Source organism: Mustela nivalis (assembly GCF_964662115.1).
Source record: "Mustela nivalis genome assembly, chromosome: 17".
Lineage (NCBI taxonomy): Eukaryota > Metazoa > Chordata > Mammalia > Carnivora > Mustelidae > Mustela > Mustela nivalis.
In genome coordinates this window covers 5,413,378-5,428,729 of record NC_139036.1, presented here as the reverse complement: position 1 = coordinate 5,428,729, position 15,352 = coordinate 5,413,378, and the positions used below count along the sequence as shown (strand labels likewise).

Sequence of the window (15,352 nt, the reverse complement as noted above, 5' to 3'; positions counted from 1 at the left end):
CTGCCTTGGAAGGTGGAGATGGTAGTGGGACCTGTCTCCTTGTGTTTTTGTGTGGATTAAGTGAGTTATTACGAAAGAAGCATTCAGGATAGAGCCCAGCACATTGTACTTACTGTAATAGCAACACACGTCCCTATGACTGTCGCTATTACTACCCTCCCCTCCTGTTTGAATCCGTGGCTAGAATTAATAAAACTGAAACGCAGATAACATGGACGTCTTCTTTTAAAGAACCTTAAACCTTCTTCTCCCTTTACGACTTTGATGCAGGTTCTCCACATACGATTCTACCTGCCAAATTGCGCAAGAGATTGCCGAGAAAATCCAACAGCAAAATCAGTATGAAAGAAATGGTGAAAATACAATCAGGGTAAGACCAGGAGAGAGTTAGTACTTGAAGTGATTTGTTTGAGCTTGGAGGTCTGAAAACCCTCCTCCTGCTGAAGTTCCGTGTGTGCCGCGCGTGTGTGAGTGAGACAGTGGAATTGACATTATAACCAATCAGATACTTGTTACGACTGAGACTAAATGAAGCGTGACACTTGTTTAATGTCTCCTACTTCCCCTTACAAGTATCTGACAATTTCATAGTCTATTTCAAACCCCAGACAATGAATCTCCCAGGCTTTGCAGGACAAGAGGTGACGTCTTCACCTCTTGGAAGATCTGTTCTTGCCAAAAGGATAATAACCTTTTTTTTTTTTTACATTTTACGCGTAAAAATGTAAATAGCTTACAGGTGCTACAAAAACAGTGGCAGGATTTGACTAGGAAATCTATTTTTTAGACGCTCATGAGTTCATTCTAGCACCTTTGATCCCAGTCCAACACCATGTCTCTTTCCAACATTCCCCATTCTAAATTTGTATTTTTCTTTTCCAGCAGTCAGAATTTTGGTTTCCAAAAACTATGATCTCTTTTTGCCCACTTGGTCTTTTATTGTTTACAGAAGACAGTTTCAGGATTACTACACAAGTACTGCCACAAACACTACCTTTGAATTTGTCTTTATTTTTTTTAACTTTTTAAAACTAATATCCCACTAATAATACTGAGGTTATTCTGTTTTAAAGTTACTAAAATGGATCCCTTTTCCCTGTGTTTTATGCTGTCCTTTGCATCTGTTTTTATTCATTTTTGGGGTACTCTTGAATCCCCATCACTTATGTCCCCCATCTCCCCACCCACCTGTCCTATGATAACCACCAGTTTGTTCTCTGCCATTGAGTCTGTTTCTTGATTTGTCTCTTTTTTATTTTCCCTTTGTTCCTTTGTTTTGTTTCTAAGATTCCACCTGTGAGTGAAATCATGGTATTTGTCTTTCTCTGACTTATCTCATGTTCTAGCTCCATCCATGTTGCAAATGGCAAGATTTCATTCCTTTTTTATGGCTGAGTAATATTCCAGTGTATCTGTATCACTTCTTTATCCATTCATCTACCAGTGGACACTTGGGCTGCCTCCACAGCTTGTCTGTTGTAAGTAAATCTGCTGTAAACATTGGGGTGCATGTACCCCTTCGAATTTGTGTTTTTGTATTCTTTGGGTAAATACCCAGTAGGGTGATTACTGGATCATTGGACAGTTTTATTTTTAACTTTTTGAGGAGCCTCCATACTGTTTTCCACAGTGACTGCACTGGTTTGCATTCCCAACAACAACACAAGAGGATTCCTTTTTCTCCTCATCCTTGCCAACACTTTTGTTTCTTGTGTTGATTTTAGCCGTGCTGATGGGTGTGAGGTGATACCTTGCAGTTTTGATTTGCATTTCCCTGATGATGAGTCCCACTGAGCATTTTTTCATGTGTCTCTTGGCCATCTGGATGTCTTCTTTGGGGAAATGTCTGTTCATGTCGTCTGCTCATTTTTAATTGGATTATTTGTTTTGGGGGTGTTGGATTGTATCAGTTCTTTATAAATTTTGGATACTAATCCCTTATCAGATATGTCCTTTGCAAATACCTTCTCCCATTCAGGAGATTGCTTCTTTGTTTTGTTGATTGTTTCCTTTGCTGTGCAGAAGCTTTTTGCTTTGATGTTCTCCCAGTGGTTTATTTTTGCTTTTATTTGTCTTGCCATAGGAGAGGTATCTAGAAAAGTGTTGTGAAAAGCATTGCTACCGCCAGTTTGTATTGCCTGTGCTCTCTTCCAGGATTTTTATGGTTTTAGGCCTCATATTTAAGTCTTTAATCCATTTTGAGCTTATTTTTTTGTGTGGTGTAAGAGAGTGGTCCAGTGTCCTTCTTCTGCATTTTGTTGTCCAATTTTCCTGACACCGTTTACTGAGGAGACTGTATTTTTTCCCATTGGGTATTCTTTCCTGCTTTGTCAGAGATTAATTGACCATAAAATTATGGGTTTATTATATTAATTTTTGGTACTTCTTTTTTTTTTTATAAAGATTTTATTTATTTATTTGACAGATCACAAGTAGGCAGAGAGGCAGGCAGAGAGAGGAAGGGAAGCAGGCTCCCTGCTGAGCAGAGAGCCTGATGTGGGCTCGATCTCAGGACCCTGAGATCATGACCTGAGCCGAAGGTAGAGGCTTAACCCACTGAGCCCCCCAGGCGCCCCTAATTTTTAGTACTTCTTATATGTAACCATTTTCATTAAATTTGGTTTATTTATCCCGTGTTAACTTTTTGCAGAAATAAGCATCTGTATGTTTGTGTGTGTTCTCATTTCTTTTGCTTTTACACAAAAGTTACTCTTGTGTATCTTTTTCTTTTCATTTTGGTGATACCTCCATATTTATTTACTTAGATTTTTGCTGTTCTTCTTTTGGGCTGTATAATACTCTCCTGCATGGATACGCTGCGGCACATTTAACCTAAGGATGGGTGTTTGGATTGTTTCTACACTTCTGCTGTTATGAAACATGCTTCAGTAAATACCTTTATGCCCCCCCCCCTTATGTTTGTGGAGGTGTTTTACAAGGGTGAATTCTCAGAACTAGGATGTATGTGGCTTTTTTCACCTGTTGCCGAATTCCCGTCCATAGGGGTGCTTACCTTTGGTACCCTGATCAGCAGAGCACAAGTTTCTATTTCTTGACAGGCCGGCCAACAAATGGGGTTGTCAGTCTCTGAAGTTGTTGCTGGTCAGATAAGTGAGACATAGTATTTCAGTGTAGTTTCAGATTTGCATTTTTCATTTACTAATCAAGGAAAGTATGTTTTCACATGCTTAAACATTATTTACATACATTTTTCTGAGACGTTCTTGTCTTTTGCCCAGTTTTTTTTATTGGGTGGTTGGTCTTTTTAGTCTCTAAGATTTCCTTATATAATACAGAGATTTAGTTCTTGGCGATAGATTGTAACTTATTTTCTTTATCATTTGTTGTTTGGCTATGCCCATGGTATCGTCTGCCATGTGAAAGTTTTGGGTTTTTTAAACAGAGTTGGCTAATGATCTTTAAATGCCTCCACATTTTCATTTATAACTTCTGCTATTCTGGGATGTAAGGGCATTTATTCCTGTTTTCTTGCAATAAACCAGTGGTTTCACTTTTTACATTTAGATCTCATTCATTTAGCTGGTGTCATCCTCTTGGATAGTTTGATTATTTCCAATTATAAGTGAGTTTTCAGTGTGGCTAAATCATTGCCCACGTCAGAGTAAGTTTCTTAGTGTAGACTTTCTGGATTTAGGTCGTATGAAATCTTAAGCCTCTTGTACATCTAAGTCTGTTTCAATTCTGATTATCTTTTTCAAATCTTTCTCATTCTGTTAGGAGGTGAAATTATACAATAGATTATTATGCATTTTTTAAATTATTTATGTGACTGAGCATGTTTTCATTTATTGAATACTTGTATTTCTTCCTTTGTGACTTACTGGTATATGTCCTTAATCTAACCTGTTATTTCTTTTTTCTTTATTTTTTAAAGATTTTTATTTATTTGAGAGAGAGAGAGAGAGAGAGACCACGAGAGGGGAATACAAGCAGGAGAGGGAGAAGCAGGCTTCCTGCTGAGCAGGGAGCCCAATGTGGGGCTTGATCCCCTAACCTGTTATTTCTTAATCTCCGTGTTCTTTATGTGTATGTTGACTATATTCAAGCTTGATCTGGCATATTTGGTATCAGTATTTTTTCTCTTAGTTTGGCTTTTTATTTTATAAATGACATTTTTTAGACATGTACTTGTTTTTTTTTTTTTTTTAAGATTTTATTTATTTATTTGAGAGAGAGACAGTGAGAGAGAGCATGAGCGAGGAGAAGGTCAGAGGGAGAAGCAGACTCCCTGTGGAGCTGAGAGCCTGACGCAGGGCTCGATCCCAGAACTCCGGGATCATGACATGAGCCAAAGACAGTCGTCCAACCAACTGAGCCACCCAGGCGTCCCTTGTTTTTAAACTGGATTTGAAATTTTCAATATTTTTTAAAATATTTTATTTATTTATTTATTAGAGACACAGCAAGAGAGGGAACACAAGCTGGGGGAGTGGAAGAGGGAGAAGCAGGCTTCCCGCCAAGCAGGGAGCCCGTCGTGGGGCTCGATCCCAGGACCCTGGGATCATGACCTGAGCCGAAGGCAGTCACTTAATAACTGAGCCACCCAGGCACCCCAAAATTTTCAGTATTTTTATTTATGCTCTCTTCTTTTAGAAAGAGGAGAGATCATGGCGATAAACATCTTTCATAGCCAGAGACTGTATAAATATTTTATCTGATCACCTAAATAATCTTTAAGCTTTCCTTCAGTTTTTATTTTTAAGCACATATCGTTAAAATATTTGAAGTTTATTTTGGTTATGTTGTGGGCATCTAATTTTACTTTTTTCCCCCTCCAAGATACGAAATATCCTGTATTTCATTCACTGAATTTTTGCGCGGCTGCACCATTCCTGGACCTTCTGTTCTGTTGTTCCTATTGTGGTTTTTATAAAGACTCCAGAACTGATTGTCAAAGTCCCCGTCCATCACATATTCCTTTTCTTCCTATATTTCCCTTTATCCATGGTTTAGAATAATTTTGCATAGTTTAATTAAAGTTCTTTTGTACTGTGCCTCAATTACCACCTCTTTTCCAATAAAAGAACTCCAGATGGGACTGGAGTTATGTAGTTTATTTAAAGATTAAATTGGGGGACATTTACATTTTTATAATATTAAGTGTTTCCTTTTACTCATTGCTCCATCAATTATTTACTCCACAATCACTGTGCCGGGCACCGTATTAGATATTTTTGAGATTTTGTTGGCATTATTAATGATGTTTAAAATTAATAATTAAAAACAGGTCTCCCGACCTATTACTTAAACATAGAAATGCCCTTGATTTTTTAAATTTACAGTTGATTACTGACTTCTTATCCTGTTTCTAGTAATCTGTCAGTGCCTTCACTTAATTTTCCCAAACAGACGAATCCATTTGGAAATATTGGATTTCCTCTTCTTCCTTCCAGCCCCTGTGTATTTCTTTAACTTGTCTTATTGCATTGGTTGGAACTTCTAGACCAAAGCTGAATAATGTTGTTAAGGTAGTACCGTTTCATTCTTAGTTTTTATTGTTTCTGTTTTGTTTTTTTTAATATATTTTTAAAAGATTTTATTTATTTCTTTAACAGAGAAAGAGAGAGAGAGAGAGAGAGATCACAAGCAGGCAGAGAGGCAGGCAGAGAGAGGGAGGGAGAAGCAGACTCCCTGCTGAGCAGAAAGCCCTATGCGGGGCTTTATCCTAGGACACCCTGGGATAATGACCTGAGTTGAAGGCAGAGGCTTTAGTCCACTGAGCCACCCCAGTGCCCCTCTGTTTTGGTTTTAGTTAATCCCCCCATATTGTATTAATCACCAACACTGTCAGCTTTATTATTAGATTTTCTACCATCAAACTGTTCTGCAATTACTAGTATAAATTCTTCTTGGTAGTGATATACTATCATTTTAACATCATTCTGAATTTGCTTTGCTAATCTTTTTAAAAGACTTTTATATTTTATAATCCTTATGGGAGATTGGCATGTGGTTTCTTTTTTTCTCAAGATCTCTGTCAGTGCCTGTTGCCAGGGTTGTGTTAGCTTAAAATATAAATTAGACTTTCTGTCTTTTTCTGTACTTTGGGAAGTTTCTGTTAAATGATGATGATAGAAAACTTTTCCTGATTATTAAAGTAATCATTTTCTTATAAAAAATTTTTAAAATCCCACTACTTAGGGGTAATGGCCCATGACATTTTAAGTGTTTAGTTCCTGGATTGATTTTTTTCTCAATATGGATGACATTTCATTTTATGACTTGATTTTTTTTTTCTTTGAATAGATTATCATGGCTCTCTTTCTGTGGTAACATATTGAGATTTCAATCGTATTTTTTTTAAAGATTTTATTTATTTATTTGACACAGAGAGAGATCACAAGTAGGCAGAGAGGCAGGCAGAGAGAGAGAGAAGGAAGCAGGCTCTCCGCTGAGCAGAGAGCCCAATGCGGGGCTCGATCTCAAGACCCTGAGATCATGACCTGAGCTGAAGGCAGAGGCTTTAACCCACTGAGCTACCCAGGCGCCCCCAATCATATTTTTTTAATGGCTACATTCTTTTTTGTCTTTTGAATGATTTTGAGCTTTAGTTTTATAGACTTTTCTTAGTTTGGATGTGTGTTTGTGTGGCGGGGGGTGTGTTTTGCTTTTTTTGTTTGTTTGTTTTGCTCTTTATTTCTTGAATGAGGGGAGATCTGCTTTCCTCGGTATTTCCTCATAAACACTGTAGGTGGTTTTCCATGGTTCCAAGAGGTATTAGAATAGTTAAGATTAAACTTTTCTTGGCTGCCCGATACTTTTGAGGGCTGCTTGATGTGTGTAGCCCTCGGCCAGCCTCTGGTGTCCTGCTATTTTCCTCCCTAGTGTGACCCTGCCAATCTTGGGAGGGAGGCCCCTTCCCTTCCGCTGCAGGTTTGTAATTGCTACTCCAAACAAGGTAGCAAATGAAACCTGTGATCGTGTCTTTTGAAAACATTATCTCTGATTTCACCCATGGCTGACTGGATTTAATTTACATGGGCAATTTTATGTTTCATATTTCTCAGTTCCCAAGAGCCTCTCTCCCCACCCCCCTCCATCCTTCAGGGCAGCACTCAGGGTCACAAACCAAAATTTCCTCGGGGTCTGTAGAATGATCGAGAAGATTCACACACTCTCAGAAAAACAGTCATGTGTGGTTAACGTCGTATAAGGACAACACACCGCTGAAAACTTTTACATGGGTTTGAAATACACTAGTGCGTTTAAACAAGACTGGCTGCGGTGGCAGTGGAACTCGATGGCTTGTCATTTGAAGCAAGGTCGGGGGAACTGGGGGGTTTTCGCTGGTGAATGCAGACTAGGGAACCCAGGTTCCTGCATGGCTCCAAGGTAGACAAATGGGATCGGAGGGTAGAGGCTCAGAGGACAGAATTCAGACCGTGAGGGTCAAGTGGCAGTTTGCCTATTCAGGTATGGCCCCATTACCGCCTGGTCACAGTAGAAAATGGATACAAGCATTCGGTGGGTGACTGGACCAAAATTCAGATGCCTTACCGCCCTGCGGGTGTCCTTGGGAGGTCAGACATCTCTGCCTGCTCGCCCTTGAAGGAATGACAGTGTGTTTACTGGATATTTGTAGTAAATCCCACAGGTCTGGACCAGCATACTGAGGATGTGTTCTTTTCTTTCCAGCTTACCGTGACCATCAGAACTTTGTTGCAGAATCTGAAGGACAAGATCGCCCTTTTGAAGGACCTGCTACTAAGAGCTGTGTCAACACATCAGATGTATCCATGTAAACATTTCCACCTCTTTTCTAGAGTGGGAGGAAACGCAGTCTTATTTTAAGAAAGGAAGGAATCTGGGCCACCCAGATTTTTTCCACAGCTTGAGGAAGACCTGGGTTTCCAAAATATTGCCGATCTTCTCGATTTCTATTTTAAGGATCTGTTACGTGGTTCACAGGCAATATGCTGGCAAAGCAAGATACGCTGAAGGCGTTCACTTATTTGGGTGTGACTTGGGTGTAACCTCTATGCTCTAGGAAGCCAGTGCTTTCTGCCGGGGCTGTGTTTGCACCGAGCCCCACGCTGCCCCCTGTCTAGACAGCCCTGGAGATGGTGAGCCTCTGTGTCAACAGGGGAGGGGACCTTCTACCATAACCTCAGCTGTGGCGATGCTGGAGTGGCCAGAGTTATGACTGGTCCGTTTTCTTTTCCCAAGAGGCCAGTAGCAGTAGAAATTGTACATCTTTGGGGATTTTCCCCTGTTTATGTAGGTTATTGAGATGGGACTCGTTCGCCTTCTTACTCTTCGAGAAGCACAGACGCTTGCCCCTGGTTTGGGAGTTTGGGGGCCGGGGAGGGGCGGGCAGAGAGTCCTGGCCTGAAGCAAGTTGTGCCCCATTTCAACCTCCCACCAACACTGTCAAGTGTTGAAACTTTTTTTTTTTTAAGAAGTTCATAATCTGATCAGTTGAGGAAAACACCTGTGACCCGTTACCTAAACTAGTCCTTTGCACCTGAGTTTATCTCGGTTTGAAAACTGGCCTCACAGTGCTCCTCTCTTACCCTCTCATCGTTTCCTCAAATTACCAGTTCATGCCAAAAAGCCAGATTTGAGTATCTAAAGAAATGGTTATTACTGCTTTTCAGTGGGAGAGTGTAGGAATCTAGCTTTTTGGCAAAATAATAGAAAATGTTTGAACCATAATTTTCCCCAAGCGTCACCCCTTTATGCTACCAGGGAGCATATGCTGGAGGGAGGTTTGTTTAGATTAATTGCATGAGTTTGTAGATACTCAGTTACTAACACACTAAGGTTTCAGGTAAAAGTTTAATTTCAGTAAACAGTGGGGGGCTGGAATATTCTAATACATTTAGTTTGTGACTTTAACCTCTATCTGGTATTATTTATTCCTGTATATCTATCACATATATATGTATACACACACACACATATTTTAAGATTTTATTTATTTGGGAGAGTGAGAGCAAGCATGTGCATGTTTGCGGGGAGAGCTGCAGAGGGTGAGGGAGAAGCAGACTCCCCACTGAGCAGGGAGCCCACGAAGGTGGCAGGATCCCAGAACTCTAAGATCATGATCTGAGCTGAAGGCAGATTCTTAACTGACCGAGCCACCCAGGCACCCCCTACACATCTATTATCAAACGGTTTTTATTTTATCAAAATCAACAAGTCCCAATATGTCGACTTAAGATGGTTTGCAGTCGGCCTGGCTAGTGTCCACAAGTGATGTCCAGCTACATGCGCTCATTTTCTTGTTAACCTAAAGCACCTATGTTAAATAGTCCTTTCATGATTTAATATTAGCAACTGTGTATTTGCTATCCATCAAGGTTACTGATTATTATGCCCCTTATGATATTTATGTGCTAAACTACAGGACAAAAAAGAAACAAATGAAGCACTCTAACCATTTTATATTAGTAACTTCTGCTCATTATTAGTTAAGGAGGAGCATGTGGCTGTAATAATTGCCTTGACTTTGTTCCGAGTGCTTTCAGCCTGACCATCTTTTGAAATCTCATAGACTTTGGTTTTGTGGTCATCTCAGAATTTGCTGAACGAAGCACGAAAAATATATAAAAATGTTTTAAAATATAGAACAGAGTTATTAAACACATTATGAAAATATTTAAGGACATGACTGTGGATAATTTAGAATGTTGTAGGATAAAGCAGAAACTCAGCTGGACTGTAACAGCATTCTTTGAAATATTAAGGATTTTTTTCAAATAGTTGGATCTCTTGCTGGAAATGCAACCCGTACTAAAGATGGAATTCCTGTCTCCTACCCCAAGGGGGCGCTCAGGTCTTCTGCGTTTTCAGGGAGACCATTTCTTTTGATGGAAAGGAGGAAGTTTCTGCATTATGAAGGCCTCTTTTTAATTCTCTTTCTGTTCCCCACATCTTCCCTTCCCTTGCCCTTCATCTTCCCAGCTATTTCCAGATTTAAGCCATATGGGATAGCTACTTCTGTGGGTGGTTCGTTATTTTCTTTACCAAAAAGGTACAGAGCCCAGGTCAACCTTTGCATACCAGCTCACGGGTAGAGCTGGAAAACAAATCCCACATCGCAGCAGAGGAAAGTTTTACACGGGGAGAGGAATCTGAGGACTGAAGGAACTTGCCCCAGACCCCACAGCTGGGAAATGGAAGAGTGCGGACGCAGAGTCAGGGCTGTCTGGCCCCAAAGCCAGTTGTTTAAAAACCGAATTCTACTTTAGTAGAAATAATACAGTCATCTGTCACCTGGAACGTCTTCCACTAGAATTCCCTAATAATGGGCATGTTGCTCTGATGCCAAGACAAATCCTGTTTATAATGCAAATCCTTGAGACCCTTCTTAATCATCAGGAAGCTTAAACACTGTTCACTGTGGTTTATTAGGTATACTTTATGATGTTGTAATTCTTAGAAAAATTTTTGTCTGTAAATCACCAACAGAGTGACTGTTTAATCCTTTTTTTTTTTTTGGAGGCCTAATTAATGTTGGGTGACTTTTTTAATGGGAATATTTGAATACCACATGTCCTTACTGTGTCGGGTAGTTGAGGGTTTATGGCACTTCACCTAGTAAATTTATGCATTTGTGCAGTTTTCCAAAGAACACTACGGTTTGCCAGAAAGATAAGTCCTCAGAAAATGCCTTCCAAACAATTAAACTCACGGAGTGAAGGCATAAGATGTTACTGCTTTTTCTTGGAAAAAGTATTTTCTCCTGGCAAGAATAAATGTGGAGTGAAATTGAAAGTCGCGTGCTTTTGAATTGGTTAGTTTGCAATTCATAAACCAAAGTCCTGCAGCCAGAGAATTTAAAATTACTGAATACCATTAATTTCTATTCACCGTGTTTCTTGGAGACAGGAATTGTTCATTACCCCGCTGGTTGAGAAAAGTCCTGGGCCACAGGAGGGCCGCCTGTGAAATGTCAGGTAGAAGTGAAATTATTCTTAGAATTGGCCTAATGTGCAGCTCGTCTTTTTGTTGGGTTCTCAAAGGCAGCACCTTTATAACTTGAAGGAGAATTAAAAAAAAAAAAAAAAAAAAGTCTCTTTACAGAGGGTCTCAGTATAAAAAGGTATTTTGGGTCTTGGGAAAAGTCCTATAGAAATGATTTTTTAAAACTATAAATAACTTTTCTCCCCTTTGTCTTTTTGGGGGGGAGAGAGAGACAGACAGGTGGGTGGATAGGTGTAGCCATCACTGTAACCGCATGAAGGCAGGTGCTGGGGGGCTAGCCAGGAAGCTGCTGGGGAGAGCCCCTGGGGCTCCAGGGGACGTCAGGTGGTTCCCAAACACTGTATTTGTACTTGATGTTTTTCACTGGTGCCTGGAATGGCGGGGAAAGTGAGGACAGGACGGTGTTGAGGTCAGTAGGGATTTTCTGATTTGTAGTCTCGTGACCTTTGCAGTTTTCCGCATTAAGGTCTCCTTGCTTTGTTCCCTGGGTAGTAAAGGTGGATGGCAGTTTTGTCTGTTGTGGTTGTTTCAGATACCTGGCAAAATGCGTGTACGTAACTTTTATGAAGTCTGCCATCACCCGCCCCCCCAATTTGTCTGGAAGTATTTCTGCTGCAGTCTAGCGGCAACGGCCCGGCTTTGGAACCAGACAGAGCTGAGATTGAATGAGCTCTGGTACTTCCTCAAGGCCAAAGAGCAACTTCACCTTTCTAGACTTTCGTGTCTGTCTAGAGGAGGACTAAATACGCATACATTGCCAGGTTGTTCAAAAAGCTGCCGGGGGCGCCTGGGTGGCTCAGTGGGTTAAAGCCTCTGCCCCTTGGTTCAGGTCATGATCTCAGGGTCCTAGGATCGAGGCCCTGCATTGGGCTCTCTGCTCAGCAGGGAGCCTGTTTCTTCCTTTCTCTCTGCCTGTCTCTCTGTCTACTTGTGATCTCTGTCTGTCAAATAAATAAATCTTAAAAAAAAAGAAAAGAAAAAAGAAAAAGCTGCAGGGAATCAATTTAGAGCACCTCATGGGACCAGCCCCTCCTACTGGGGGGTGACGCTGTTGCATACAAGGTAGCTTTCAACATTTACTAACCATGTGACCTCAGACAAGTTACTTAACCTCTTTGTACCTTGGGTTTTGTGTGTGTGTGGTTTTTTCATCTGGATATAGGAGTAGTAAAAGTACCCGTGGCTTATAGGATTGTCGGCAGGATTCAGTGATGTGCAGGGTGGGTGCTCGGTGTGTAGTCAGCCCCCCTTGAGGATTACCTGCTATTTACTGTTTTGATCCCTGCTACTGTGGGAACTGACAGGTAGTCCTTACAGAGTTCATCATCATGTAAGAAGTTATATCAAAGCACAAAAAATGATAGTATTGAAATAGTGCTTGCAAGATGTGGTCAGTGCTTTGAGGGAGGTAAGGACCTAGTCTGGTACATGAAAAATATTCAGTGCAGTTTGTTAACTTAAAAAAAGGATGCAATGCACGTGAGCTGGAGAAGTCTGGCCTCTAGGACCTTAAACTGTCCTCTTGCAACTCTTCTGTTAAGGCACCAAAAAATAAGTGTGTCTGAAAACTTCTTCCTTCTCCAGAGTGATGAATTCACAAGCACGACTTGCCAAAATTCTTTTTTTTTTAAAAAAAAAGATTTTGTTTATTCATTTGAGAGAGAGAGGGAGCACAAGCAGGGGTGAGGCAGAGGGAGAGGGAAAAGCAGGCTCCCTGCTGAGCTGGGGGCCCCACCTGGGACTCGATCCCAGGACCTGGAGATCAGGACCTGAGCCGAAGGTGATGCTTAACCATATGAGCCACCCAGATGTCCCAGACTTGTCAAAATCCTTAAGCCTTTCTACTAAATAGAAAATCCAGAAGCTGGAGTGGGGTGGGGCATCCTGAAGGACCAGCAGCATTTTGGTTCCCCTTCCTCTTAGGATCCAATTGCTGATGGAGTACAGCAGGGAAACTTTGCTAATGTGCCTTGGTAGCAAGTACTAGTAGTATGAAGTCTGCATCCCATCTCGTACAACCTTACCTACATCCCTATCACTTGTCTTTATGTGTAAGACCAGCCTAGCCGATGACGGAGTACTATGGTTTTGTCTGTCTTCCGACCTTTCTCCTTGGTTATTCTTCCAGTTGGTGGAGGAGGCGGTCCCAGCACTGGCCGCTGACTGTGTGCCCTATTTTCTGCTTGGACCTCTTGTTAACCACACCCCCACGTAATAAGTGCGCCATGCAGAAGGGCTGTTAATTTATGATTTCTCCTTTTGCCCTCTTCCCTCCATCTCCTTATGCTGTGTCCTCTCAGTAGATTAAAATACAAATTAAAAAAGGAGAAGGGCATTCCTAATTGTTTAAACGTCCGGTCTTCCCAGGTTAGCAGGGAGTCTCTGGGGAGGTTCTGAATTAGTATTACTCGTCTTGTTACTGACTTTAGCAGGATGCTGAGCAGTGGCAAAGTTAAGTGGGCAGTCCTGGGAGCCCCAGGGTGGAGAAGCCCACAGAAGGTTTGGTGGTCAAGGCCAGCCCGATATGGTAGACAAACCCTGACCTAAAGCAGAATGAATTGGGCTCTCGCCCAGCATTGTCACTAACCACACTGGGACAAGCTAGTAGTCGAGAGAACCAGAAGAACCCCAGCCAGCTTAGGGGAATGCTAAGGTCTCTTGTAGCCATAACCATCTGTGATTCTGTTCTTTAGCTGCTAACCTACAAAACACGATCACCACGCTTTACTGCTCTTGAAATTGATGTGACTTAAAGTTCATGCTTAACAAGCTTGATACTATAACAGGTGTCTGCTATATTTTAAAACCTTTCTTTCCTGTTTTTATTATAAAAGCACCTTCTAATTTTATTAACTAGCATTATGATTGGCACACAATACAACACGATACTTCATGAACAGGATACTCCCTAACACCCTGAATCCCCAGTTCTTCCTCTTTGGAAGCAGTTGTTATGTATCCTTCCAGAAATTTCCCGAGTAAATAGACAAACATGTGTGTCCTGCTGAGTATTTTTTAAATGCAGGGGAAGACACCATCCACTCTAACTTTTTGCTGCTACTTTTTCTTTTGTTTTGTGTTAACACTGTGTTTTAGAGATGTTTCCATATCAGCTAATACATGTAAGTATTTAGTAAGCCCTTGGCAACGTTAATTACTATCTTTCAGTCCATAAAGAGCGTTGCTACTCTTTTCTTCTAGGCTACAAAACCTTCCACTGTGGGATTGTGCTAATTCCTTATTAGTGGACGGCAGGACATTTCTGCTCTTTGGCTGTTATAAACAATGCTGCCGTGAACATCTCTGCTCTGAAGTCTTGGTGTAGACGTGTGACTGTATCTGCAGAAGGTCCTGTTGAAGGAATGTGTCTTCTGAATGTTATGACATTGAGAAGGCAGTCTGGCCATTGGCTGAGCTGGTTTACATTCTCACCAGGAGTATCAGTGGGTGCTCCCTCTGCCCTTTCCAGAACTTCCCGGTCACGCTTCCTAACTGATGGGTGAAAATGATACTGTGTTTCCATTTGCATTTCTTTGACTAACGTAAAACTGAATACTTTTGTTATTATTACGGTTTCTTCTGTTCTCCGTTTCACCTTTGCCTTTCTTTTCATTTGTCACTGATAAATTTATTTTGCAGATATTTACAAATTTATCATTTGCAGATATTTGCAATTTTTATGTAGTCAGATTTGTCTTTTCCTTCATGGCCTCTACGTTTTCAGTATCGACGAGTAAGATTTCTCCTACTCCAAGATTATCAAAAAGTTCCCCTTCTGTTTTCTCTAATGATACTTTTATAATTTTTTAAAAAATCTTTAAATCCTGAGCCAGTGTACTCTGACTTTGATTTTAAGAATGGATGGGGGTTCAGCTTTTGTTGCCAGAGCAGGCCGAGCATAGGGCACAGGACAAAGCGAATTAGTACTGTGATGTAATTAATAGTTTCTGCAAATTAAAATTCCCATTTTGTCCCATATAATTCATGCCATAGCTTCTGAAAGCTTGTCCCCTCCTTCTCCCTCCCCACTGAAGAACTTCTCTTGCCTTCTGCTCTGTCGACAGTCTGTCCCTAAAGGAAACATCAATACTTTTTCCTGATGTTGGCATTGATCAAAAGGCAGATGTTTGGCCTTTTATTTTTTTTATGATTTTTAAATTTACTTTAGAGAAAGAGAGCATGAACAGGGGGAGGGGCTGTGGGAGAGGGAAAGAGAATCTCAAGCAGGCTTCCCACTCAGCGTGGAGCCCAAAGCGGGGCTCAATCTCATGACCCTGAGATCATGACCTGAGCTAAGTCCGATGCCCAGCCCACTGTTTCTTTTTTTTTTTTTTTAATATTTTATTTAATTATTTGTCAGAGAGAGAGAGGGAGAGAGAGCACAGGCAGGCAGAGTGGCAGA

The 15,352-nt window shown here is 41.0% G+C and overlaps 1 protein-coding gene across 15 annotated transcripts in view; it reads left to right on the top strand.

Moving 5' to 3' along the window:
• Positions 1-15,352, top strand: part of STX8 (syntaxin 8) — a 243,623-nt gene that overhangs the window by 5,643 nt on the left and 222,628 nt on the right. For 6 of the 15 annotated variants that reach the window (XR_014305041.1, XM_082708229.1, XM_082708235.1 and 3 more), the window contains exons 2-3: positions 271-370; positions 7,657-7,751. Coding sequence is in view for 9 of the 15 variants with exons in the window: in XM_082708229.1 (XP_082564355.1) it covers positions 271-370; positions 7,657-7,751 (195 nt within the window). In the remaining 6 variants the exon portion in view is untranslated. Of the gene's footprint in view, positions 1-270; positions 371-7,656; positions 7,760-15,352 lie in introns of all 15 variants that reach the window. The other 9 variants (XM_082708241.1, XM_082708230.1, XM_082708242.1 and 6 more) reach the window with 3 other exon arrangements.